This window comes from Coloeus monedula (genome assembly GCF_965178545.1).
Source record: "Coloeus monedula genome assembly, chromosome: 6".
Lineage (NCBI taxonomy): Eukaryota > Metazoa > Chordata > Aves > Passeriformes > Corvidae > Coloeus > Coloeus monedula.
Window position 1 is genome coordinate 41583561 of NC_138786.1, and position 27126 is coordinate 41610686.

The 27126-nt window shown below is 45.3% G+C and overlaps 1 protein-coding gene across 3 annotated transcripts; it reads right to left on the reverse strand.

Moving 5' to 3' along the window:
- On the reverse strand, positions 1-27126 carry NEK9 (NIMA related kinase 9). Of its 3 annotated transcripts, none has more exons than XM_082282730.1 (23): positions 26879-27126; positions 26457-26480; positions 25538-25715; positions 22431-22486; positions 21516-21586; positions 17614-17719; positions 14573-14704; positions 13489-13599; positions 12861-12925; positions 11861-11911; positions 10939-11131; positions 9585-9729; positions 8383-8583; positions 7919-7965; positions 6940-7095; positions 6444-6552; positions 5743-5904; positions 5197-5367; positions 4922-4981; positions 4160-4350; positions 3780-3944; positions 2897-3109; positions 1-2497 (listed from the first exon to the last, which is right to left on the reverse strand). In XM_082282730.1, exons 1-23 carry the CDS (start codon positions 27065-27067, stop codon positions 2375-2377), a joined length of 2919 nt encoding a protein of 972 aa, XP_082138856.1. In that variant the 5' UTR covers positions 27068-27126; the 3' UTR covers positions 1-2374. The 3 variants fall into 3 exon arrangements, with proteins under 3 accessions (XP_082138856.1, XP_082138855.1, XP_082138857.1); XM_082282729.1 differs by having other exon boundaries at positions 26457-26486; XM_082282731.1 differs by lacking the exon at positions 26457-26480.

Sequence of the window (27126 nt, forward strand, 5' to 3'; positions counted from 1 at the left end):
TTTATTTAAACAGAAATTCCAAACCACTCCACCCTTTAACCTTTCAAAGAAAGATGACGACAAACTAGTTTTCAGCTAGAGTGTCAGAGCAGGCGTAAGTTGTGTTCCACTACAACAACTCAGTAGCAATACTAGCAGGAGACCAACACATATGGAGCTAGCACTGCAAGAAGGGGAGAAGTAAAAAGGGTTTGAAACTGCTCGAAGGCACTTCTGCCCACCTGCCTTTCCATTTTCAGCCCAAGACAAAGGTGCTACCTTTAAACTGCTTTTTTTGTTGCATAGCTGGCTGGTGTGAAATCCGTGGTCTGTAACAGGCACAACCTGGATAGCGTGAATCCTCTAAGGCACATATGAGATTGTGGAGCACAGGGCATCTTCTGTCAGGAACCCTAATCCTCCACTAGATCCAAGGGGAATCCAGTCTGTGCACCTAGCTTCCCAACTGCAGAGCATTGAGAAATGAGGATAGCAGTGCACTGCAGAAGAGCGACTCTCATCAGCTTGGTGCTTGCTTATTGGACATGGCTCAGGCTCAACTTTTCACTCCTCGAAGGCACTGTTTGCAATGTGACCAACGACCCTCAAGCCGGGACCCTGAACTGAGAACTGGCTCCAACGCACACGGGGGAAAGGACAGCAGAGTCACAAGGGCAAACAAGCCTGACTGTACCAGGGCACCTGAGGCTCACCCCCTCCCAGGAGGGCTCTCCTGCCCTGCTTTTGGTACCAATGGACAGGCACACTGGAACGATCCTTGCCCTGGACACTGCATTGGGAAGATGGCACTTGATTCAGCTCCCAGATACTAGCAATAGGCACCAAAGAAGTATTTTAGGAGCATTACATTACAAGCAAATGGTTTGGCATCCACCTCCAGAGACAAATGGGGAATGCTGGATGCCCCGGAACAATCTCAAAAGAGGTCTGTCAGAGGTGACACGATATCCACCTCCAGTAGACCTAAGGCAATTCTAGTAACATGCCATTGATGGGGATCATTTAAGCCTGATGAAATCACAACCCCACTCTCACAGCAAAAGTGAGAGGAACGCAGGACTCCTTAGAGGCGCCATGTAAGGCAGGGGAAGCTAGCTGCTCCCAGGGATTCTACCAATCCCATAAGCTTTACTTCACAGTCAGTTTGCTAATAAATTTAAGGGGAATAAAATTAACCTAATTCTCTAACAGAAAATGAGGAAATCTTGAGCATCAGACCATGCCTCTTCCCATCTCCAATTTTCTTGGGAAAGCTTCTCACTTCTTGAAAGAAGGTGAATTCCGGACTGAGATTTGATCATTCATGGTCTTTGGGGAAGGCTACATCCTGTGACCACAGCAGTAGTGACCTATTCTGGGTAGGAAATGGCATTCCAGCTTCATCAAAACACTGAGTGGAAAAACACGGATTCTTCCCACACCCACACAAGAGCGTAGGCACAGGGACTGAGCAGAAGAGAAGCCAAGCAGGGAGCAGCTACAGGCTTATGCCAAGAAACCAGAAACTCTGGCACCCAAACAAAGTTGAATAGCTGGAGCAAGAAATGGGTAACTTAGTCTGAGGCCCAGATGCTTGGCATCTGGTTGGGAAGCAGGTGGTCTGAAACTGAGAACTACAGATCCCATCTCAGACAGTCCCCACTACTGCTATGGGAAACACCTGATTCACTCATCTCGGTGCATTGCCTGGAAGTTGGAAAGCCCTCAGCACCCAGAATACAGCCTTCAAACTCTGTCTCTACAGACCAGTGGACACAGCCAAATGGCCAGAAGCTATGCCTCAAGGCCAGGGACATGCTGTCTGCCATTATCTCCCTAAGAGGAACATCTCCACTGCCTCCAGAATGACACGCTCGCTGGTCCCTCTGCCCCTGAGCAGAGGGAAGCAGCCTCACTGGCGGGGCCTTACCATGTGGTAAGGAGAGGATCCTAGTCCTTCACCCCTCTGAAGTGAAGGTGGCGAATCTTAGGGTTCAGCCAGCTTCAGTACAAAACATGTTTCCTCCTCTCATCTAGAGATGCAGTGATGAATACTGGGGTCCCAAAGGCAGCTCCCAGGAAACAGTGAAACAATGAAAGGGCCACAAGCTGCTACTGGAGCCATCGCCATAATGGGGCCATTCTGCCTCACGTGCAGAACTGACAGATAAGGTAAAAAGAGGAGCTGCTGCTGCTTCAATCACTGAGCTGGCCTAGAGCTCAAGGGCCCTCCCCCTCTCAAACTCACTCCTAGTTCATATCAAACGTACATGGGTGCTGGTCTGGAGCCTCCGGCCTCGCTCCTTGTCTGCGAGTGACCTGACGCCAGAAAAGCCGCTCTCTGCATTCGGTTAGTGTGCTGTGAAGTTAGATGGATCCCAGTGGGCTCAGGAGACTAGAGGTTGGAGCGGCACGAGTCCGTTCCCAGGAGACACCAGGAATCTGAATCCACATCAGGTTTCGGATCCACTTCCATCTCCTCTTTGGTAGTCTGTGTTCCTTTGGAATGAACCTTCACCTGTCAAAACACACAGCAGTTACCCAAACAGCGCCAGGACTAGCTGCAAAAAAGCTAGAAGCTGCACAGTGCCCAGTTTGTATTCTCCACAGCCATTTGTGGCCCTTCGCAACATCTGACTGCCCATCCCTTCTCATCAGGAGAAATAAAGGGAAATCCCAGGTCCCGCAAAGAGTGGGCTATTCTCAGAAGAAACTCTTCTTGGTTTCATTCCTATTTTGCTACTATTAGAGCCTGCATCAGCAGCTTATACAAGAAACAGGCACCATTCTAAGTCCCACCAAATTCTGCTCTGATGGAGATGGCTGTTAAGAGCTGCTTCCTTCTGCACAGCCTCCACAATCTGCAGGAGCATGGTGAGCCCTGAGCATGATGTGCACTCAGGTGACAGATTCTCACCTGCTGCATTTCCTCCATCCTCCTGCAGAACCGCTGGAGCTGGGCACTCAGACGAATGGTTTCCTGCTGCAGTTTCTTCTGATCATCCAGACACTGTAAAACCAGGCCTCGGAGGTGTGTCACCTCCACTTGCAGAGCACTGCACACGCAGCCTGTCCCAGGAGATGCATCCTTCCCTTCACCACACGGCAAGGTTGGACTCAGGCAAGTAGGCTGCAGAGATATGGAAAGAAGTCAGGCCAGGTTTGAGTGCAAGGCCAGGAGTTGTATATGCCACAAGAAAAAAACATGCTCAGCATGTTATCTTGTTTCCCCGCTTGCCAAACTTCTAGCAGCCAGGGTCAACAAGCTACTTCTCCTTCTGTCTTCTGTACAAAGCTGCTAGCTTCCTCCTTTTCCTGGGAAGCTTGTTCCCATCCTCCTATCACCAAAATCCATCTAGTTTACCCCCATTTCCCTAAGCGTAGGATCTATGTCTCCTCTTGGGACAGAAAACTCCTGGAGCTAGGTAGTCCCACAGGTTGTAATTTCTCAGCAATTTTCTGTATCAATTCTTCCTATCTCACAGAAAATTCTGCTTTCTAAATTTCTATTTTCTGCTAGGCTTCTGAGCCCTTGGCTTCTTTTTTCCAATTGCATTAAGCACATTTTTCCACAGAACTGATCTCATTACTTTAAATCTGACCATGAATCAGCTCTGTGTTCTAGATCCTTGGGAATTTTTCTCTTTGCAGCATCATCTCTGATTATCACCAGCCCTCTTTTCCTCATCCAGATGAATTAGGCCAATCCAACAGTCACTTCTCAGTTCTCCCACAATTCAAACATTGCCATTTATGGTCCCCAAGAGCTTTTAGCCATGCATTCACTTGGATAACTTTACCCAGGGCTCCGTTTTGGGCTTGTTTAATCCAACAGGTTCCTCAGAGGCCACTTTGAGTCCCTGAAGTTTCTGGTAAGGAAGAGTCTCCTTCTCAGGCTCTGAAGAAGCCATGCTCAGTGGAAAGGGGCTGTCAGGCATGGGGATGAACTCAGCATTCTCCAGCTCCTGGATACACAAAAGCAGCACTGTCAGGACTGCCAACTTCCTGCAGCTCATTTCATCTTCTCCGTCGATGCACCAACACCCTCTTGTGGTTAAACAGGCAGTGAGGCCTTAAGGGCTCTAAGAACCTATCAGAGCATCCCTCAAAGGTGGAAAGGGCCACCCAATTTTCCCAGCCTCGATCCCCATTTTAAGGCATTTCTGAGAAACCGCGTTACCTTCCGCAGCCAGCCAGGGCAGGAGCTGCTGTCAGCACTGTTGCCTCCCTTAGCTTCTGTAGTGCTGATCCAGCCCCCCAGCTCACGATCTGCTTCCATGGTTCCCCGAAAGCCTCCACTGGGATTGGGGGTTTCTGCTTCCTGTTCATTATCCTCTTCCTCTCCTCCTCCAGTTGTGCAGCTCTGAGCCACTAGCAAACAGAAGTGAAAACGTAATACTTTTCCCACCTCTGCTATTCCTGTTGCCAAACCCCAGATGGAACAGAGAAGATGCATAAATTTGAGCTGTATGGTCATGGTGAGAGCACATGCTAGCATTATCTCCCTCAGCAGTTTAGCTCCTAACACTCCCTGCAGACCTCTCCATGAGGGCTTGTGTGCAGCAGTCTTCTGCAGTTTCTTGGCCCCAGCCCTCTCACAGGTCCAAGAAACTGGACTCTATCTCTCCAGCAACTACCCCCATAGAGCCCCTTCCCACATCAGTTCCCTTCAGTGAACTCCTCTCAGCTTTTCCTTGTCAAATTGAAGTTCCTCAACCACAAAGGCCTCTCTGCACCCATGTTGTTTCTCCTCTGTTTCAGTTGTTGCTTTCTCAGCTTTGGGCCGTCCCTTCCCATGCATGGCACCAACTAGATTTCTTCCCTTTGAGCTCTTCTGTGAGGCCTTTCAAACAGAGAAAGCATGCTGCAAGACCAAACTTCATCCACTCAAACTAACCACTGGATGGACTTAAAACAGAGCTCCCCAGGGCAGGTTACTTACCAGTACCAATGGATAGACCACTGCTGTTCGATCGTATTGTTTTAGAGTTCAACACCTTTTCTGCAAGGAGAGAAGCATGCTTTCAGGTTGAGTGCCATACAGAAAGCAAGACAACTCCTACAAAGCCAGTGTTGCAGGCCTATGGCTCAGAGCAGCTTGCCACATTCCTCCGAGAAATTTGGCCTGTTCCTAAGCAGGATTTATACTCTCAGTCCTGGCAAGGAATATATCATCATACACAAGATCCCAAAACTTCATCCTAAATTTACACTTACCAACAATGATGATGGTGTGCCAGCCACGGCATGACAGGTCTGGAACATGATGCAATGATCCAAATATTGGCCGAGGCCACGAGGTACAAATATCTGAGCCATGAGCTCTCTCAGTTGATGTCATTGCCAGACGCCCATTCCCGCCATTACCCCAAGCAAAGATATGGTTGTCTGAGGAAAGAGAAATTCAGGGGCTCAATTTCTTCCCTCCTTCTTGGCCTGTAATTACTGTAAGGATCAATCTTTCTGCTGTAACTGCTATCCCAAAGTATCTAATCCACCAGCTCAGTTTTGACAGTGGGAGAACAAACCAATAACAAACCTAACAGCAGCCACCAAGTCAGTACTCTACAGCCTTAGGGACAGCAAATACTTGGGGCTGCACTGGGGCCATTACCAGGGCAAGACAGCCCCAGTCTAGGAGGATTTCTTTATTTCGGCAATGTGCTGCGGGGCTGGTAAAGGAAATGATCAGTTCGAGCCAGTTAACCACTCTGCAGATTAAGTTTAAAATAACCCACCGCAACTTGGCAAAGACCCACTCACCGTCAGTAGCAGCTATGGTGAATTCATCTCCACATGAAACCCTGATCACCTGCTTACCCCCCAAGGGGCCTCCCAGCAGGTTTATTCCCAGGTGCTTCTTATAGTCCCCAACACCAAGCTGTCCGCACTTGTTGGAGCCGAAGGTCAGCAGGCGGCCTCGCTCTGACAGGAGGAAGGAGGAGACAGTCACAGCAAGGGCCCAGTTCTGGAAGCAGCCATGCATACAGAGCACGAGCAGCAACAGCCCATGAACAGGAAGGGCTTTGCTGAGCAGCCAGCCAGGCTGGAAGGGAACAGTACCAGCCAAAAGGAATGGGGTTTAGCCTGGAAACACCTCCCCAGTTCCTTCTCCCACTACTTCCCTTTTCTGATGCTGGGGGCTGGGACTCCTCACAGCTCTCTGACTGATGTCGCTTGGGCAAAGCCTAAGTTGATCATAAATTATTCCTCTGCTAGCCCAGAGCATGATACTTCCCAACACTTTTTTCTCCTCTTTAATAAAACAGGAAGGCTGACATTGCTGCTTCAGCTGGCCAGGAAACAAAGACTGCTGAGAAACAGGAATCCTGAGTTCCTGGAGCAGCCATGAACCTTGCTACCGAGAGCAAAACCCCCAGTGTCAAGGGCCAGGCTGAAAGGGCAAAGTTGATGTAATGTAATTCAGCAACCAACATTCAGTTCTTAATGCACAAAGCTCTCACCATCAATAGAAGCTGTGTGTGTCTTCCCTGGAGAAATGGTACGGATCTTGTAGAAGGACAGCTGCTTGGCCAAAGTAAGGGAAGTGGCGTATGGCACCTCACAGTATGTCTGACAAAAGACGTGGGTAAGCACAGAGTGAAAAAAACCACACATTCATCAGCTAAAGCCTACTCAAGCAGGTCCAGGTCTGACCATGACATTAAACCTAGACAGTCCTAACACAAGCATGGTAATGAACTGCCAGAATCCCTATCATTGGATAAGTCACCACAGAGCAGTTCACTGTGTTTTACCTCAGATCTCACATAAGCCCACAGGGCAGACAGAAAACTGAGGAAGAGGAACAAATTGCCTCTTCCCACAATCCCAGTATCCATTGTCTTGACTGAACTAAAGCATTGGCACAAAGCTAATGAACACTTTGTCACAGGACTTCCATTTCCCCATATGCTACTGATTGCTCGGAGCTGAAGCCAGGGATCCAAATGCACTTACATCATGATTGATTATCCCTGATGTGCACTGATTCAGGCCCAGCTTGTTGAACTCGTTGAGTCCACATGCCAAGACTTTGCCTGTCTGGGTGAGCAGGAAAGTTCCATCACAGCCACAGTGAACAGACACAATGTTTAAGGTCTTCGGAACATCCACCTAGGTGGAAGAAACATATCCTAAGAAAATAAAAATCCCAACACCTATTACACAGAAGCTGGCACATGGAAAACATATGGGGGTAGAGCAGTAGCACAGCTAGTCTGGACACTATCAATAGCCAACACAGTTATTTTGAATGAAGGTGTAAGAATACCATAAAGCCTGAAGCATATGGAAACTCCGGTCACAGTGCAGAAATACAAGGCAGACACCAGTGACCAGCACAGGAACCTGAAACATGATGCATGGTCAACCTGGCCAGATGGGGCCTACAAACACCAAACACAGTTGGGTGAGCAGGGCTGGGTTTGTGGTTGTGCTGTGTGGGTGTGATACTGTGTGATCTGTGTGATCACGGATATTTGGCTTCCAGGCACATCCTTATTTGTTTCTATTTTCAGTTACCCCAGCACTGTATTTCAAGAGGGTTTTACTTTCAACTTAATCTTTAACTCATTATATTACATTCAAAGACTCGCAGCAATTGCACTGCTGTGAGTTTCCTCTACAGACCCAAGGTAAGCCATTTGGTAGTTCTCACTATGATTTCTACAACATTAAGGCAGCATTTCCAGTTCCATCATGGAAATCAGAGCAATGAAGCTCTAAGCTATGATGCTGTTTGGTTTGTGAGTGGTATGACTCTGCCATGATCTCTAGCAGAGAAATGAAGCAAAATGAAGTGAGAAAGCAAAATTAAAACCCTTGCAAACTGGATGATGTCTCAGAAAAAACACCTGAGCCTCAGAGAGATAGTATTTCCAAACAGCAACTCAATTGGATTTATGCCCTTGTGGATTTGGAGTAGTCATAGCCCTACCTTCTGAGGGGTGTAGTGATCTTCTTCTGAATCCAAGCCCAAGCGTCCTGCATCCGTGAAAATACTGCAGTTAAAAATGGCCTCACCAGGTGCCCGTATCTAGGAACTGGTATTGTCTCTCCATAGTCCCAAAAGAATCTCCCTACAGAACTAGAATCTCCCTGCTCCCCTACATCCATCATCGCCTGCCAATCCTCAAGGGAATCCAACCCCACTCACAGAACCATTGCCCTACCCACAGGGAAGCCAAGTGGCAGCCTAGAGCCTTCCAGAGTAAAGTCCTAAGGCTTCAGTCTCCAGTTCTCATTTTTACAAGTAAATAAAGTCCCAAAAAACCAATATTTTTTGCCCCCAGGGTATGTACCAGGCAGCCCTCACCCAGGCCCTGCATTACACACCTGCACCAAGCCACTTTCCGGCAGGCATGCCCCAGTACCCTTAGGGGTCAGGGAGACTCTACCTACCATACTCTCCACAGCCCCACGTGTAGACTTCTCTGTTCCTTGTCAGCACTGCCACGTGGTTATCTCCACACGAGACCTGCTCCACCGCATTGGTAAGAAAGAAATCCAGCTGCAGGGGCTCAAGCACTTCAGAGCCATAAGCCTTGTCAACACCAATGCATCCATAATAGTCGGAGCCAAAGGCATACACCTGGCCCTCATCTAAAGGACATAAAGGAAGCTTGGTCAGCACACAGAGTTTGTGTTAGGCTGCATATTAACTTCTTAGGACATGGTCAGAGCAACTTCTTTTCTGCAGTCACCCTCTTTAGTGCAGAAGAATGTCATCAGGAGACTATGGAGTCCTTTCTGGTTCATGTTAAGATGGATGATCTTACATGACAACCTGCAGCTACTTCAGTGCCAAAAAACCTTTGGTTGAACCTGCCACTTTCTTTAACAGTAACCCACAAATTGACTCTGTGGCTCCCTAAGTCACTCCTTCCTCAAAATGACCACCTGAGCTTATCTCTGTCAAATCTCTGCCTTTTCAGCACTGGCAAAATAAGCTTGAAACTACCTTGTTGAGAATCATTTGCATGGGTAAAGCGAGAGTCAAATTCTTCTGCAATAGACAACACCACACCTAACACATCTTTTAAAAAGCATAAACAGGGTTAGAACTAGAGACAGCTACCAGGTGTCAAGCATTCTGAATTAAACAGCAAATCCTAGATACACATTCTTTTTCATCACTGGGTGATTCTTTCCCCATGCAGTCCAAAGAGAGTTTCAAACACATCTACATTCTTGACTTCAGGCTTCACTGTCTTTATCTTTAGTACGAACATGTTTGGAGGCAACACATGCACTGGTAAAAGCAGAGACTCTGCACAGACATGTGGATTTGTGGTCAACACTCAGCTTTATCACCAAAAAGGAGCACATCCTTAGCAAAACCCCATCCTTCTTGGGAGTCAGTATCTTCCTCTGTGTAATAATGTTGATATATCTCAAATGTTGAGACATAATCTATCCCAAATGTTGATACTATCCTCAAAACTGAGGAATGAGTAGCATATGGGGCTTTCTCCTTTGTGCACAAAGCTGCTTTGCTAATCTGATGGTGAAGGCAAACACCTCCAACAGCTCAGCAAAGTGAAGGGACTTGTCAATGCCTACGCATCCATAATAGTCTGAGCCAAAGGACTTCCAGCTCTCACCCGTGATGCACACTGTGAAATCATCTCCACAGGACACCTGACGAATGGCTTTTCCCTGAAGCTTCTCAACATGCTTTGGCTGCCGGTAGGAAGCTCTGTCTCCATGTCCCAGCTGCCCATGTAACTTGGTGCCCCCCTGCATATTCTGCAAGACAGAAACACCTAGTGAGGTTACATTTCCACAATCCCAGAGATGGTGTCAATAGTTAACAGCACCACAAACAAACAACAGAAGACTGCAAGGAGCAAGAGGAAATGTTCTGTCTACTCTAGGGAAGAGACTGCTATCTCTGCATACAGCAGGCAACGTTCTCAGTGGCAGCACAGGCTTTCTGGCAGTGATGCACTGACAAGGAGCCATCCAGTCTCAGGACACCAGCTGGTGAGGAACCCCTGCTCCTTTCTGCCAGGCTACAGAACCTGCTCCCTACTGCAGGACTGAAATTCATCCTTAAGATTTTTGAGCTACTTTTGTAAATCCTAACAGCTGCAAAGAAATGCATAACCTGAAACAAATGTCACTGAAGTGGCCTGACATAGCAATTATACAGGAAAAACAAAACAAGTAGCATTGAAACAAACTATTAATTGCCAGCTGAAAGTTTTCAGTGGCTGTTCTTGCAGGAATATCCAGCAAATTAGTCCAAGTTGTTCTCCTATTTGGATCTCTTTCTTTTCTCACTGACTTATCTTCTAATCTATCTTAACAGAGTCTGTACAATCAATACAAAAATCCATGGAAGCCTGGGAATGGAGAACACCTCCATGCCACTGACCATCTAAACCTGAGAAGACTGGATTCAATTGTTTAAAATGCATTATATGCCAACATTTTTTATTCACTTTAAACTATTCCAGAATTTCCACTCATCATAAAAAGCAGAGTTGTTTAGCATAAGATGCCTGTGCCTTCAGACACAACTTGCCTTGCAGATGACAACTGTACTGCAAAAAGGTCACTCATCCCACCCATTCTGATCTCGAAAAACCCTCCTCAAAAATACAAAGGCCAGAGAATCAGTAAGTCTCCACAGCCTGTCTAGTAGTCAGGAAGGGAATGGAGAGATGTTTGACTCAGTGTTTGGGCCTACAAGACCACCATCTACAAACCTCAAGGGCACAGCAAGTCTCCAAGATACTTCCTGTCACAATGGAAAATGTCTCCCAGAAACACACTTGCCTTGGGAGACTTGGGTCAGCCCCAAATCAGATAGCCTCAGTGTCCACTGCAGTCAGATTTCTCCCTTTCCAAGCTTCCTGCCCATCTGAGTCAAACAGGCTCGTGAATGGTCAGCAGTAGATGTGAAGCCTCCTTTCCCACTCTTACTCGCTTCCTGCAGTTTGTCTCACTTACCACCCAGGTGTAGAGCTCCTTCTCCACTGTCACCACAGCAAAGTGAGTGTTACCAGCACACACCTGGCGTGCGCTGCAGCCACTTTTGATGGCGTCCAGCTTCTGGGGGGTGGACTTGCCACCCCCCCAAACATACACCTCACTAGTGCGTGAAGTCACCACTGCAATGGGAGCCTCGTTCATGGTACTTGACCTGCACAAGATCCCCCCAAACAAAATACACATGCTTTTAATAATGAGTTTGCATTGCCTGTCATCATCCATTTTCCTGCTGTTGTCTAGCAGTTTCCTCTTCACAACCATTCATGGGTTTTGTTTTCAAAAACTGTTCTTCCAGCAAACTCTGAACAACCCATGAACAGGGACAACTTCACATAAGGTGCTCAGATAGTGTTAGTACTTCCAAGTTTATGAGGAAAAATTGGTCAAACTCTATCTGATAAATACCAGACAACCAGCTATGCATCTCACAGAAGCTATCTGCTTCACAGAGCAACCCTGCTTACAGGTTTGCTGGGAACTGTGGTGAACCTCTGCTATACCAAGTTTTATAGAAGATATTTATATTAATGTAATATTCATCATTCAGACAGTCATATTCCTCCTGCTGAAGGGAATTTGTGTGAAAGGAGAGATCTACTTTACAATTCAGATATGTAGGCTGTGAAGACTACATCCTCAGTAGGACAGATTAGAGCTGGATGGGACCTGCTGAGGTACAGCTCCAGCCATACAAATAAGTAGGATATAAAAGGCAGAGTAAAACACAGGACAAGCATGCAACAACTGTGTCAAATTTCTAGCATTCAGGGAACTTCTAAACTACACTATTCCATTAAAGTTGTCAGAGGCTGACAGTCCCAGTTCCTCTGTGGGGAGCTGTTCTCTCCATGCTTCCTTTCAAACACGTCTAAATAATTACCTTGGTCGCTTATTTGGCCCATTAAGCAGCGTGACTTTCTCTTCCATCTCCCTGCCAAGGGAGAAAAAGCATTTTAGGAAACAGCAACATTGCTCTATGCAATATACTGACAAGCAGCACACACAGTGTTTTCCTTTCCAATAAAATGCTGCTGCCTCTTGGAGGAAATGTGGCAGCTGTTTACCAGCTCACAGCAATACAAAGTAAATAGGGCAGAAGTAATGTACCACACAGCTAAGAAACTTCCAGGAGAGCTGAGGACAACAAACTATGTAGGTATTGAAATGTGGCCAACCAATACCCATATTGCACAAGAATAACCTTAAATGGCTAAATATTATCAGGATTTGGGCTTTTACCAATGCATACAGCAAGACAAAACTCAAACTCTGCTGATCATCATGCAAAAGAGTATTGGTATAAAGGACTAAGTCTGCTGTTCCCAAAGAAACCAACATGGGATAGAAACAGCCCAGAATTATCATCCACCTTTCATGACAAGATAGTGCGTGCAGGCTGATGGTCAAACTAAGCTAAAAATGGACCACTTTCAATGCAAGTCTCTCCCAAAGAGGAAGGCAACAAAAGGAAAAAGTGAGGGTCTCTATACTGAATGATCCATATATTTTGAATATATATATTCAAAATGGCTTTTTCCAATGACTACAAGAGGATCTCTGTGACTCTTCATTCTCAGAAATTTGAAGAGTAGAAAGCAGCATTCCTCAGAGTCTCAGAATGGAATACCTCAAGGTTCTCAATACAACAGCTTCTAAGGATGCAGAAACCTTTCCCATGCACCAACAGAACATCAGATAGAAGACAAGACTGCAAAAATGCACTTTTGCCCTAAAGAGAATGAAGTACTTAAATAACTGCCTCACATCAGACTCAATTCACTTAAGGACATTGCTATAAAAGCATAAACACCACCAGCCTGCACAAACCCTCCTGTTTTCCCTGTCAGCCATCCAGGTTTCGAGCAAGACCATCTGATTACCTCCTGCGTTTGCTGAGAAGGGGATGTTCAAGCAATTCATCTGCAGTAGGTCTCTTTTCTGGGTCCTGAAAGAAGGAAGCAACAAGTAATTCTCTGCGAAATACTCATAATCTACAACAAAATCTTGGGGTAGAAGACCTCATTAAAGCCTGCATGGACCTCTTTCCCTGACTCCCTTCAGAAGGGAAAGGAATTAATTCAAATATTTAGAATGAATAGGGATAAATACTACAGATGTGCAGGAGGGACTTGCATGCTCCAAAGGTATTAATACTATGTTTGCTTTCAAGAAATCAATTCCCTACAGAAAGCCAGAGCCTTAAGAGACTGCACTGATGTGATGCTCCTACCTCCACAGCACTGCATTAAAAAATAATTGCTTCTGCCAGCCCATTAAATACTTGTGAACAGAGTAAACCCAGTACACCTCCAGAGCCTGCAGGACTGAGACAAAGCTTCCAGAGGACTGGAGAAAGTCCATCCTTAGAGATGTCTCAGGCCTCACAAAAATTACCCTGCATCAACAGCTCACATAGTGAAACAGGCATGTCATTCCCCTTCACTCCTGAGTTCCACGGCTGAGACAGCTGGGAAAGGGTATCTGAAAATTAGAAAGTATCTCACCAACCTGATCAAGGCAGGAGTTTACCATCTGGATCAGCTCCCAGGAGTAGACAGTGGAATCAACCTCCATGGCACGATTTCCCTGTACAATCTTCACACAAAGGTTCAGGGGATTCTAGGCAGAAACCAGACATAATGGAACCAGAACAATGTATCCCATGGGGAGAGATGTATAGGCCACCATTATTTTCTTCCTCCATCTCTGATCAGGACACATCTCTCTTCTTCCCTGCCTAGCAGGTTCTCCAGAAACCTAATAACAATTCCTGCAGAAATGGTACCTCTGGTAGCTAGGACTTAGTGGCAACATCCAGCTTTTCACCAAATTCTCTAACAGTGCAGGGAAAACAGGCTTCTCTCTGCATGAAATCTCCTATGCTGCATATTGCCACTAAACACAGCACAGCAGCAAAGTTGCTAGGTCCTCAAGAGCCACCACAAGAGAAAGTCAGGCAAGGATGGTATTTTCACATCATGTCTTTCAGGGTTACAAAATCTTGCCTATGGCAACTAGCAGCTTTTCCCATCACATGGCACAAGCTGGCAAATCACGTGTCAGCCAGCAATGCTCCTTTCACCCTCCCTATGCCAGCTTGACCAGACTTCTCTTGCAACCAAGCTTTGAGAAAGAGTAACAGGATTAGGTCTTATGAAATCTGAAGGCTGGAACTTTTTGCTACAAACTGCTACACAGAAAATTCCCAGCTAGTAATGCTGAAAGAGCAAAAAGACTACACGGTCACAAACCTCCTCCTTGTAGTCAAAAGGATACTTCATTCACAATCATGATACAAATTAGCACAGTTATTATTCTGCAACTAGTAAACCTGGGCTGAAGACAAGGGGGGGGGTTGGCAGAAGCTAGACAGGCTGCTGCATGAAGGCAGAAGGGAAATCTGCTTGAAGGGTAAGGGAAATCATGCATCTTCTCTGACTATAGCTGTCACTCTCAGGCCACTGTTTTTTTAACTGGCAGATTTAAACAACATTGAAAGAAAAACACAGCTGAAGAAATCTATGAGCCAAGTCTGAGTCTTAGGACAATAAAAAAATAAGGTTATTCAGTCCATAATGGTTTGCAGACTTACAGTAGCATCAAAGGTCCTCTTCAGAGTAAGCAGTTCAAAGATGACACAGCCCACAGCCCAAATATCCGATTTGAAGTTGTATTTCACACCCTGGCAGAGTTCTGGGGACATGTAATATGGAGTTCCCACCAGCTAGGAAAAATAACATTTAAAAATCAGAAATGATCCAGCAGCCTTCAATTCAGGAGCTCTGTACCCATTATGTTCATACAGAACAGAGCTAGACACTGCTCTGACACAGCACTGAAGTGATATACCTCACTAATGTGCTGGAGGGATGGGAACAATGAGCACACTTCTTTCCCTCTCATCCACAAACCTGTCTTTCCCTGGGCTTCCTAAAAGATCCTAGACACCTCTCTTCTCATGTACCTGATGTAGTACATACTTCTCAATAGAGCAGTAGTCACAAAAACACAGCAGTGACTTTCCCCTCTCTTAAATACACATCATTTAGAGGTAATCAGGGCCTTATGTACTGACATGGAAATCATCCCACGAGGCTGAAGAAAAAGGGATCTAGCAAAGCTTCCAAATACAGGTGCCAGACCTTAGCTATGGAGCCACTCTGATCACAAGATACTGCCAGGACAAAGGCTGCTCTGTCTCAAACGAAAAGAAGGGCTCCTTTTGGGTCAGTATGTAGAAAGCTGGCTTGAGTCCCACCCAACAGGCTTTCCCTTCAGAAGTGGACTTTCCTGAACGATTGTTTTGTGTAGAACAAATATCCCCGCCACACAAAAAATCCAAAACCGTGCATGTAAAAACAGAAGATCTCCCGGGTACTGCAGAAATAGTGGCTTAGCTCAAAGTCACAACAAGGAGATGCAGAACAAACATGATAAAAGATTTAAGAATGGAGCTTCCAGATGAATGGAGCTCACTCCTTAGAAAGAAACTAGACAGCAAAATAAAATGAGACAGAATTTAGAAAAAGGAGAAATATTTATAGATGACCTCTTTTCAACTCTCTCAGCAAAGCTCCAAGGACTACAAAGCCTGCCCTTCATCAGACTCTGCTAGTACACTGTATATCAAATGGTGCATTCAGAATCTGTCATCTCCCTCCCATTTTCTGTTACAGAGCGTGACAGAGTCCTGGCCCTGGGAAGGTTTAGAAGCCCTAAGAACTGGAGTATCACATGGAGTACTAGGACACTGCACCTAAACCTTTTTTAAGCAAAGGATAATGTAAGCTTTCTGTAAGATACAGATTATTTTCCGTATCTTCTTGGGTAAATGAGAGAAAGAATGATAAATTAAGAAATCAGTGTTTAGTAAGCAAGATGTGAACATTCTACAAAATCACAATTGACTGCTACAATTACAAATACTGACAATAACATGTTTTGCACTCATTTCCCAAAAAAATGATTTCCAGTCTGCCACTGGTCATTAGGTTACAAATTGAGCAACTAGACCAGAGCATAGCCAGCAAAAAAAACCCCAAAATATGGTGGAAGGTGTGTAGTTCAAAATTTTTTGTATGTGAAAAAGGAAAAAACAATACTTGCAGGTATAGTAGGTATAGATGAATACAGACAACACAGGCAAAAACAAACCTGGAAATTCATAGCACAGAGCAAACTGCCTCTGAAAGCGAGAAGGCCACGAAAAGTGTGTCAAAACAGAAGTGGTTCTGCTGCAGCCCAGCCTAGTGATGGCTTTATGAAGTAGCCTTGAGTTCCCACTTACAGAGGAACTGTACAATAGTGCTCATGTTCTGGAAGGGGAGTGGCAAATATTTAACTACACATCCTAACAGAACACCAACACCTGGCATCTAATTGAATAATACAGCCTGGTAAGGGGAAGTGAGAGCTGGCTTGTGCACCAAACTATAATAAAGGCCTTTAGCAGATAGGAACCCCAGACAGTGTCTCCCTTTCCAAGCCTAACACTCACCAGAGAAATTAATGGAGCTGAGAAATCCAAGCTGAACCTTTTAGGTGCCTGCAATACAGCCAGTCAAAACTGGCTGTGAAAATGCTTTCTGGCAGGGTCTGGAACAAGGCCAAGCTTGACAGCCTTCTGGTAGAACTAATCTCTCCTATAAAGCTTTGCCCCTCTTTAGGAACATTACCAATAAACCATACACCTGGTTACCATAAGAAGCACAAGTGCCTTTCTTGCTTCTTCACAGAGCCTGGATATTAAAGAGATATGAGACATGCCTATGGCACAGTGCAATGTCAGGCATGCACATCCAAGCTATCTCAGATCCGCCTGAGGTAAAATTTACCTGTTAGCACAGCAGCATGACAAAATTAATTTAATATGTTAAGCTGGACTTAACTAGCCCAGAGGGAGAGCGCTGTTCTGATGTGACTATAATGCTGTCTCTGTCCTTCAGCTAGCACTGCCTTTGCATTCACAGATTCAGTTCCATGCCTAAGGGAAAGAAGAGCAGTGCTCTCTAGCATGGCTACGCTAGCTCTAGTACAATTCTATTCCCACAGTGGCACCTATCTTTAGTCTACTGCTGCTTTCCAGAGAGACAGACCTCCAAGAGGTAACCTGGGAGCAAATATAACTGCAGGCTGCAACACATCAGCAAATATGCCAGAGTTAGTGAGATAAAGTTAGGAAGTAAAGTTGTAGCAAGGTGGGTGTTGGTCTCCAAGTAGTAAGTGACATGACAAGAAGAAATGGCCCCAAGTTGCACCAGAGCAGGTTTACATAAAACACTAGGAAAAATTTCTTCAGTGAAAGGGTCAGGCACTGGAACAAGAAGCTCGAAGAAGTAGCTGAGTCACCAGCCCTGGAAGTGTTCAAAAAAACACGTGGATGCAGCACTTGGGGACATGGTTTAGTGGTGAACACAGCAGTGCTGGGTTAACAGTTGGACTCAATGACCTTAGAGGTCTTTTCCAACTTTAATGCTATGATACCATAACACCGAGGGAAATGGAGGGGTGAGGGAAAGGAAAGTAACAGAAAACAAGCAGCAAGAATGTACAGCGTCCCTGGTCTTCTGCAAGACATGCAGAGATGAAAGAAAAACACAACTCGGTTTGCACACAAAGATGGCAGATACTCACAGTCTCAGCCATAGAGTACTCAGAGTTCAGCTTCTTTGCCAATCCATAGTCTCCCAGTTTAATCAGGTTTGCCTTTGTTAGAAAGATATTTAATGTCTTTATATCTCTGAAACAAGAAAAACAAATTCAAACACTCAAATACACTTTCAGATTTCACAGTTTTCCATGCATAACTACACCTTCCCCCCAAAATGAGCTACTTGCTACTCTGCCAGCACTCTGTAACACGCACATACACAGAGCTCTCCAAAGGCAATTTTGCCCCAAGTACTGGGGGCAACTGCAGTTATCCATGTTTTATCACATTCCCCACACAAACAAAACACAGTTTCAAAAGCTCAGGCTCCAGACACCCATGTAAAGGCCACAGATCAAAGATAGTTCTTTCCCCCCCCCCCAGTTTCTTCTCATATGAAGGTCATTGAGCAGATCTTATTTTTGCTAGTTTTATAAATAGATCTAAGCCAGGAGTCCCTGAGCTCGCTAAAAACGTAAGTGTAAGTATGAATATGTACGTATGCAAATATAAACACATACACAGAGGGTGTGAAACAGATGTCACTCTAGAACTTAAGCATAATGTCCTTACCCCTCAAGAAGTATTCTTTATAACACAACATAGGATTCTAGTCCATGAGTTGGCTGGGCTGATTGAGAAGGCTTTAAGTCTAGGTTGGAAGGGGGAAGGAGATAAGACCAGGCTCACTAGAGATGAGGCTGTGGGCTGCATGCCAGTGTTGGGGGTGAAATCAATAGCCCAGCTGAAGTGCATCTGCACCAATGCCCACAATGCAGGTAACAAACAGGAGGAGCTGGAAGCCACTGTGCAGCAGGAAAGCTGTGACACGGCTGCCATCATGGAAATGTGGTGGGGGGATTCGCACTATGGGAGTGCTCCAATGCAGCTCTTCATAAGGCACAGGTGAGCAAGGAGAGGCAGTGGGGGGTGGCTCTGTACCTTAGGGAGTGTTTTGACTGCACAGAGGCCAAGGTCAGTGACGATATGGTTCACCACCTATGCGTGAGAATCAGGGGGAGGACCAGCCAACCAGGATGAAGAGCTAGATGAGATTCCATAAGCAGCTGGCTGAAGTTTCATGATCACTAGTTTTTGTGGGAGACTTTAACCTGCTGCATGTCTGCTGGAAACTCAACACAGCAGAGAGGAGGCCATCTAGGAGGTTCCTGGAGTGTGTGTAAGATAACTTCATGACACAGCTGGTTAGCAAGGCTACGGGGGCAGTGCCTGCTGTTTCTGAACAGACAAGGGCTGGTGGGAGATATGGTGGTTGGAGGCCATCTTAGGTAGCAACCATGAAATGACAGAGTTTTCAATTCTTGGTGAAGTCAGGGAGGGGGCCAACAAAACCTCCACCTTGGAGTTCTGGTGGGCAAACTTTGGTCTTTTTGGGACACTGGTTCAGACAGTCCCTTGGGAAATGCCTCTTAAAAACACAGAGGTCTAGGAAGGCTGGACATACTTTAAGAAGGAAATGTTAGAGATGCAGGAGCAGGCTGCTGGAGAAGCTGGCCGCCCATGGCTTGTATAAATGCACTCTTTGCTGGGTTAAAAACTGCCTGGGTGGCCAGGTACAGAGCATAGTGGTGATGGGTGCCACATCCAGTTGGCAGTCAATCACCAGTGGGGTTCCCCAGGGCTCAGTGTTGGGGCCACTCCTGTTTAATATCTTTATTGATGTTTTGGACAAGGGGATTGGGTGCACCCTCAGTCAGTTTGCAGACAACACCAAGCTGGGCAGGAGTGTTGATGGGCTGAAGGCTAGGAGAGGCTCTACACTGGGATCTAGACAGCCTAGATCGATAGGCTGAGGCCAACTGTAGAGGTTCAGTAAGGTGAAATATCAAGTCCCGCACTTGGGCCACAACAACCCCAGGCAGTGCTACAGGCTGGGGGCAGAATGGCTGGAAAGCTGCCCAGCAGAAAAGGACCTGGAGGTGCCACTCGACAGCAGCTGAACATGAGCCAGGGTGTGCCCAAGTGGTCAAGACGGCCAATGGCACCCTGGCTTGTATCAGAAAAAGTGTGTCCAGCAGGACCAGGGCAGGTATTGTTCCCCTATACTCAGTACCGGCAAGGCCACACTTCAAGTTCAGTTCTGGGCCCCTCACTGCAAGAAAGACATTGAGGTGCTGCAGAACGGCTGATTCTCTGAACAGAGCTGGTGAAAGGTCTGGAGCACAAGTCTGATGAGAAGCGGCTGAGGGAGCTGTGGTTGTTTAGCCTGGAGAAAAGGAGGCTCCACTGAGACCTTATCACTCTCTACCACTGCCTGAAAGGAGATTGCAGCAAGATGGGGGTCAGACTCCTTTCCAAGGTGACAGTTGTCACAAGAGGAAATGGCCTCAGGATATACCAAGGGAGGTTCAGGTTGGACATCAGAAGAATTTCTTCACTGAAAGGGTTGTTAAGCATTGGAATGGGCTGTCCAGGGAAGTGGTAGAACCACCATCCCTGGAAGCATACAAGAAACAAGCAGACATGGCACTTACTGCTATGGTTTAGTTGACATGGTGGTGCTCAGTTGGACTCTTCAGATCTTGGAGGTCTTTTCCAACCTTAATGATACCATGATTCTATGACATACTGTGCCCAAGAGATCAAAAGGCTGATGGCCACAAAAACCCCCAACTCCAAAACTCACTGAAAACACTCTCTCCCAGACAGAGTAATCTGTATGTAGTTTCACAGATCAACACAAGAGGCTGGAAACAGAGAGGAAGCCCCCGCAGCATGATATGTTTTTCATGGCCAACACTTCATAGCACCCTTAACACCCTCTTTTCCTAACGTACCATCAACAACTTCCCAGTGTAGATCAGGAAAACATCAAGTAAAGCAGCACTTTGCACTCATCCACTTGGGGCATCGCAAAGTTCTGGGTCACTCTGACAATGTCTGCAGCAGAAGGAAATCACTGCAAACATTTAAATAATTGTTCCATTCGTTATTGTGGAAGGATTTGGGGCCACACACGTCCAGAAGTGATAAGTAGGAAATCACTGCAAAGCAGGACAGACATGACATCTGCTTTAGGCCAAAAACTTAGGCACTACTTTGCTGAGTGTAGGCTACCAACCCCTCATTAGCAAGGCTTGCCAATTACTAAAGATTCAGAATGGCAGCAGCCAGGACGCTACCCTACAGAAAATATCCTCACCCAGCTACGCACATAAGTTAGTGCAGCACACGATCCAACTGTGCTGGAAGTGGCTGTCTACACGTGCAATACTCCCCAGAACATCACAGCCTCCTTGAAACACACATAAGACATGAAATTTACTGCTCCCAAACAGAAAACGGCAACACAAAAAGGTAAATAGCTACACATTAAAATCTCAGAATAACTGTCAAAATTACAAGTTAACAGACTGTACTAGGTCCTTAAGCAACAGGCCAAAGAAATAAGATTCAGACAAATGCAGGACAAATCTTCACATGGGTTATATTGCAGCAATGGACAAATGCAAAATCTTCATCACTACTAGCCTCCAGGAATTACAGAATGATGTACACACTGGATTGCAGCTATTAATTGTGGAACAGGTCGGAAGTACCTTTGGCCTGTGGTAACTGCTCTTCCTACCCACTTTAACAAACATCATTTATGTGCTATAGCAATAAAGAGCAAATTTACTGCCTTCCTATGTGGATAAACTCTTTGTTCACACAGCTGCAGTTCCATTTTCAAATACAAGATTTCCTGCACATTTATCACAAGACGGTTTCTAGCCCAATAAAAAAAGGATACTTAACATCTAGGAGATCCTATTACACTTTGGAGAGAAGGTTGGTGCTTGCTTTAAACAAAGAAACAAAGGAGTTCTTCACTCACCCCATGAACTGCACTGGTTACCTCAGCTTTCCTGCATGCCACACTTACCTGTGAAGAATTCCTGCTCGATGAATGCAGCTCACCGCTGATGCAATTTGAAAGAGATACCAAACCACCATCTGCATAGGTAGGAATATAAGCATTACGTGAGGCTCGAAAAAAATTAAAAAACCACAAAACCCTACATGTCCCTGTCACACTGAGGCACAGCAAGAGGGCCTGGCCATACCATTTAGATGCTCTTTCAGGAGTATGAAAATTTTAGAATTTCCTGGTTTGGAAATCTCTAAAAAAGATATTCCAATAGGTAAATTGTTCTACTGCCATTTGTAGTGTCTGTCCTGACAAGTGCCACAGATCTAAGTGAAAAGACTTAAGAATGACAACTAATGACCACTTGGGAAACATCTACAGTTGTGCTCTCCAAAATATGAATTGTGGCCATTAAATACTCTCCATGAGCCAGAAAGTCTTAGAAGTCACTATATAAGACAAGTAAGTGTAATCATTAATCAGCTCAGCATGCAGTGAAAGCAGACAGCAGAAAGTAAGTTTAAATAAAATAAAGACAGAAAAAGAGAATAGTAAGACAGATTCAAGGAAATTACTCAAAAAACCCCCTACAAAATGATTAAGAAGGGAGAGAAGTAGAGTGCCCACTAGGAAGAAACACAGAAAGAGGTATAAAAGTTAAATGTTTTCCAAGATGATAAGGTGAAGAAAGCCAGCTCTCTTTCATTATTCCTCCCTTGGAACTATGTACTGCTTATAGACAGTTAAAATAAGTTTTGGATAGTCCATAAATGCTTGCAATATTGAACCAGGAGGATGCCAGCCCCCAGATAAGCACAGAAATTCCCCACCATCACAATGAAAAAAACTTTGAAGAAATACTCAAATAACCCTACAGATCCCCAGAACATTAGGCCAGCCCCACTGCTCCCTCAAACCAGTCCAAATTACCTCTTCTTCAAATAACTTGTCTTTCTGTCGCAGAATCTTATCGTAGAGGTTCCCTCCTGTAATTATAAGTGAGTGAGAAAAACAGAGGTTCATCTTAGTTAATGGCAACAGTTACTCTGCTCAAGTGCTGCTGGGAATACTCAAATCCCCTAAGAGATCTGATCAATCACTACAGCTCTCTCTCAGCATTCTTCACTTAAACTGGTCAGGCATCCACAAAACTAAGCTCTTCTTCCATCTAAGAACTTCAGTGGTGTAATCAAGGCTAAGCAGAGATGAATCTTTAACAGCACCCTTTAATACTCTCTGCAAAGCAAATCAGTAAGCTCGGCCAGCAGTCTCTACTTTTTTACTTACTTTTTTAAAGTGTTTCTTGGGGCATGTAAACATGCATTAGCTTACACCAAATCATGTGAGATTGTCCTGTTCAGCATTATATATATATATATAAATAACACATTAAAAAAGAGAAAGAAAACAATTTTAAGATCAGAGTAGTCCCTGAAAGCACAACTTACTGTCTTTTGCTACTTACTGCCCAGCTCTGACTGGCCTCTCCTTTATCTGCCCTACCAAAAACATTGGTGCAGAATTCACAAAGCACTGACAACAGCAGTACCACTAACAGAAGCCTGAAATCAGCAGAATCTTCAGGGTGCCCCATGACTTCAAGACAGCAGACTGAAAATCAAGGAGAGCTAAAAGAAATGATGCTGAGGGCTGCAGGTAGAGATACTCCCTGTCAGATCAGTATCCAAACAGTAAATCCCAAAACTCTGATCACCTCCTGTTGCCATTCCAATTCCCAATTATCATATATTATGTCCTAATTGTAATGGATCACCAGGACCATTCCCATGGTGCAAGACAGCTTTTGGCTGTATGACTTCCATGGGCCTGTCAAGTGATAAATGTCCAAAACAGGCTGCAATGACTCCTCTGTCTACTTGAGGGACTTAATTCAAACTTCCATGTTAGGAAGATTTTTCTAATTGAGATTCCCTTCTCTTAATTTCTTCTCATTCAGCCTTGCTGTAACTTCCCAACATTTTTTTTTCTGCCTTATGTTCACATTTACAAATTAGCTACAAATCACTCTTCACATTCACAATTTAATCAAAGTATTTACTTCTGCCTCTTCTTATAAATGTCTGCTCTAACCTTTCAAACTTTGCAGGCTTTTAGTCAATTGTGTTCTTCATCTCTCTTTTTTTCCCATCTTTTTTGCAGCTTTTCTGAACCAAAGAGCAGCCAAAATAATAGGTACGAAGTTACCAAAATCCTACACAAGAAGACAAGTTAGCTCTTGACTCATATAACCAATACATATAACATGTGTCTATGCACACATGTGAAAACAAAATTAATTTAGTATTTGTTTTATCTAATCACATCTAACCTTCTGACATAGGTTATTCTCTTTTCAATTACAGTATTTTATAGGATATTTCTTCCCAAATATATTTCATTTGTATTCACTGATGTTATCCCATGGCAAATCCAAGTCTTACAGTACCATGATATACACACAGAACTAAAATCAATAACTTGGCTTCCTCTTCTGTAAAATAGGGGCAACATTTACTGAAACTTGAAATTCTTTTCTGGATCTTCAGAAGAGACAAGCAGTAAACAAACAGAGACAAACAGTAAAACCTTTGGATTCTGAGGAATGTCTGACAGTGACTAGTCCAGTCTTACTTTAAAAATTACTCTCAAACTATCTTGGGTTTGTACACTGAAAAAAAAAGCCAAAGAAACAACTATTAATGCATTGGCAAAACCACTACATGGAAGTCCAAACAAGATTTCCTCTTTCTCATGTCCCTTGTTCTGTACCATTCAGACACATTCAGGCAACACCAGCTATACACTCATCTCTTGGTTATTATCCCAAAGCCAACAGAGGCATTTACAAATGTGCACAGACATCAATTCTATGCAGCTTTTCTCTATGCTCTCCAACAAATTTATAATGGCCTCAAGCATGCAGTCTTTCCAGGGCAAGTAAGTAACTCACACACAGAGAGAACCCCTAAAATAAAAGGTGCCTCAAAGAGCTAACATTCCCCTATGCTCGCACTGGACTCCACCCTCCATAACAACAAAAAGCAGAGAAGAAAAAACGGCTTTGGTCAAGCTGTCAACCAGGGTGTCTGACACCCTTCAAAAAGACTTTGCATAACTTTGTTATGCTCTCCAACCTGTTCCAGTGGAAGCAATCTGTTGTATAAGGTGATCACAATATGATGATAGCCTTTTCCAGCAAAAAATGTTTCTACCAATGAGCCAAGGCTTAATGCAAGCCCTATACAAACACCAGATACTTAGCCTGGGGAGCTGTCCCACTCACCCAAACAGGAACCACACTGCAGTTCTAGGCACGTATCCTGTTTCAGCAGTGTAAGCTGTATATGGGCTCCTCTTCCTGCTGTCTAAGAGCAGCTGCTAGTCAGAAGCTCATACCAAATCCTTCTATTGCTCCATCTGAGCTACAACTGTTTCCCCTGCAAGCTCCAAACACCACCATCTAAGCTACTCTTGGACAGAATTTCAAAATTTTCTCCACCACCAGAAGGACCAGGTTTGTTGTTTGTGTTTTTTTAATAGTAAATGTAGAAGCTGAAAGCAGAAGGCAGGAAAAAGTCATAACTGCAGTGTACCAGGAGATTTTTAAGCTTTGATTTATAACTGCCAAATTATAAAACTATTTAAGTGATGGTACTGAAAAAACAGCCCAGCTCTGTACTCATGGTCTTTTCCCACTGCCCTCCTAAAAGAACACAGCAAGGTGCACTAGAAGCATTTATCACCAAAAACCCACTCCTTTCAGTGCACAAGCCATTCAGAAAATTCAAGAAATCGTCTACTGCATAGACTACCTCCACTAGCAGAAGTGAACCTAGCCCTACTGGGCTTCCTTTTTTAGCACCTGAGACACAAATCAAAAGGGTTCTCAGGCCCTTCTTCAGGAGCTACGCAGCAGAATTCACCTCTACTCTTCTGCTCTCCAGATGACACCCCAGAAATACTTGCTGCAGGTTCTACAGGAGGGTGACCTGGACACATGGCAGCTGCCTCTTTATAAACGGGAGTAGGGATCTCACCATTACAGTACTCCAGCTCAATCAGGAGCGTGGTGTTATCCATGAAGTGATTGTAGTATGCGATGATGTTCTCATGCTGCAACAGGGCCAGGATAACAATTTCGTTCAAAGCATCACGACGCTCCTTTTCTGACAGCCGGGTCAGGTCCACCTCTTTCCACACTACAAGTGAGTCATCCTGAAACACAAAAACATCTTTCAATTAAAAACACACTGTTATGAAGAAAACAGTCTGTGCCTTTACAGCAGGAAATTAAAATATCAAGAAAAGCAAAAGACTTTCCTGTCTCTTACAGATTTCGGACAAATATTCTTAACAACTTACGTTTTGAGGTTTGTTGTTTGTCATCAAAAATAGCAACGGCCTGAAGCCATCTTTCTAGCTGGCCAATACTCACTTTGGGAAAAAAAAAAAAACAAAACCAAAACACCAAACCAAGGGAAAAACACAGGGTCTGTTTTATTTCAATAAAGACTAAACATACTCCCGTTCAATAAAGGGAGAACATTGTATTTTTAATCCTGTAACTGTAGGATAGTGTACAAGACCATAAGCTGTTACAAATATTCAAAGGAAAAAGCATAGAGAAAAAAAAAAGCAAAGCAAACCAATAAGGAAATAAGAATTAATTTAGTTTGCCCTTATTAGGCCCACACACATTGTCAGCCATGCTATGAGTGACCTCTCAAGCGAACAGTGTTCACTTATTGCCCAAGCCATAACACCTCAAGATGGCCAGAAAAAAAACTGAAGAACTTCCCTTTGGAAATAAATCAAGTATTTTTCCTTGACAGCCGCTAAAAACCACAACTACAATTGAACTGGATGGTATTAAACGAGTTGGGAGCAACGAGAGGAGTGGCTTTTCATCCAGTCTCCCCTGATTACATTGAAATGTTGAGTGCGTGAGCGAGTTACCTGTATGAGATGACCCCATGTCCTCTGTGACTGGAACAAAACATAGAAAAATGAGTAGTCTACTAGCGCCAGAAGAATCTCCACATCTCCCTGCGAAACTTCAGGGGACCCAGAGATTGGCAGTACCCAAACGTGCCAAAACCCAGACCCTGCACCCCTGGACACTGAGAGCTGAAGTTGTCACTTCGTGTCCGAGCTGTTCTCAGAGGGTTCCGGGGGATGTCACCCTGGGGGCTGTCGGTCACCCCAGGGGCCGAACCCCGCTGCGGCTCCTCAGGCACCGGCGCCTTCAAGCACCGGCCCCTGGCGACCGTCCCGCTCGCCCTGGCGGCGGCCCCCGCCCACATCGGAGCGGCCCCGGGGCCCCTTGGCAGGGGCGGCGGAGCGGGGCCCCTCTCCCGCCGCCGGGGCCGCCTACCTACCTCGGTGCGGCGGTACAGGGTGGCCTCGCCGAAGGCGCCGCGGCCCAGGGTGCGGATGGGGATGTAGTGCAGCTCCTCCTGCTCGCCGGGCACGCCGCCGCCGCCGCGGGAGCCGCCCCTGCCCGAGGACTCGTTGCCGAAGTCGGAGCTGATGGAGTCGCAGTGCCGCTCGTACTCGCCCAGCGACATGGCGATGGCGGCCCCGCTCGGCCCGGCGCTCCCTCAGCGCGGCCCCGCGGGCTCCATGT

Coding starts and splice junctions, on each gene's coding strand:
- NEK9 (XM_082282729.1), bottom strand. CDS start 27,067: ATGTCGCTGGGCGAGTACGAGCGGCACTGCGACTCCATCAGCTCCGAC. Junction 9,730..10,938: donor AGGAGCTCTACACCTGGGTG/GTAAGTGAGACA, acceptor TCTGTCTTGCAG/AATATGCAGGGGGGCACCAA. Junction 6,553..6,939: donor CAGGGATAATCAATCATGAT/GTAAGTGCATTT, acceptor GTCTTTTGTCAG/ACATACTGTGAGGTGCCATA.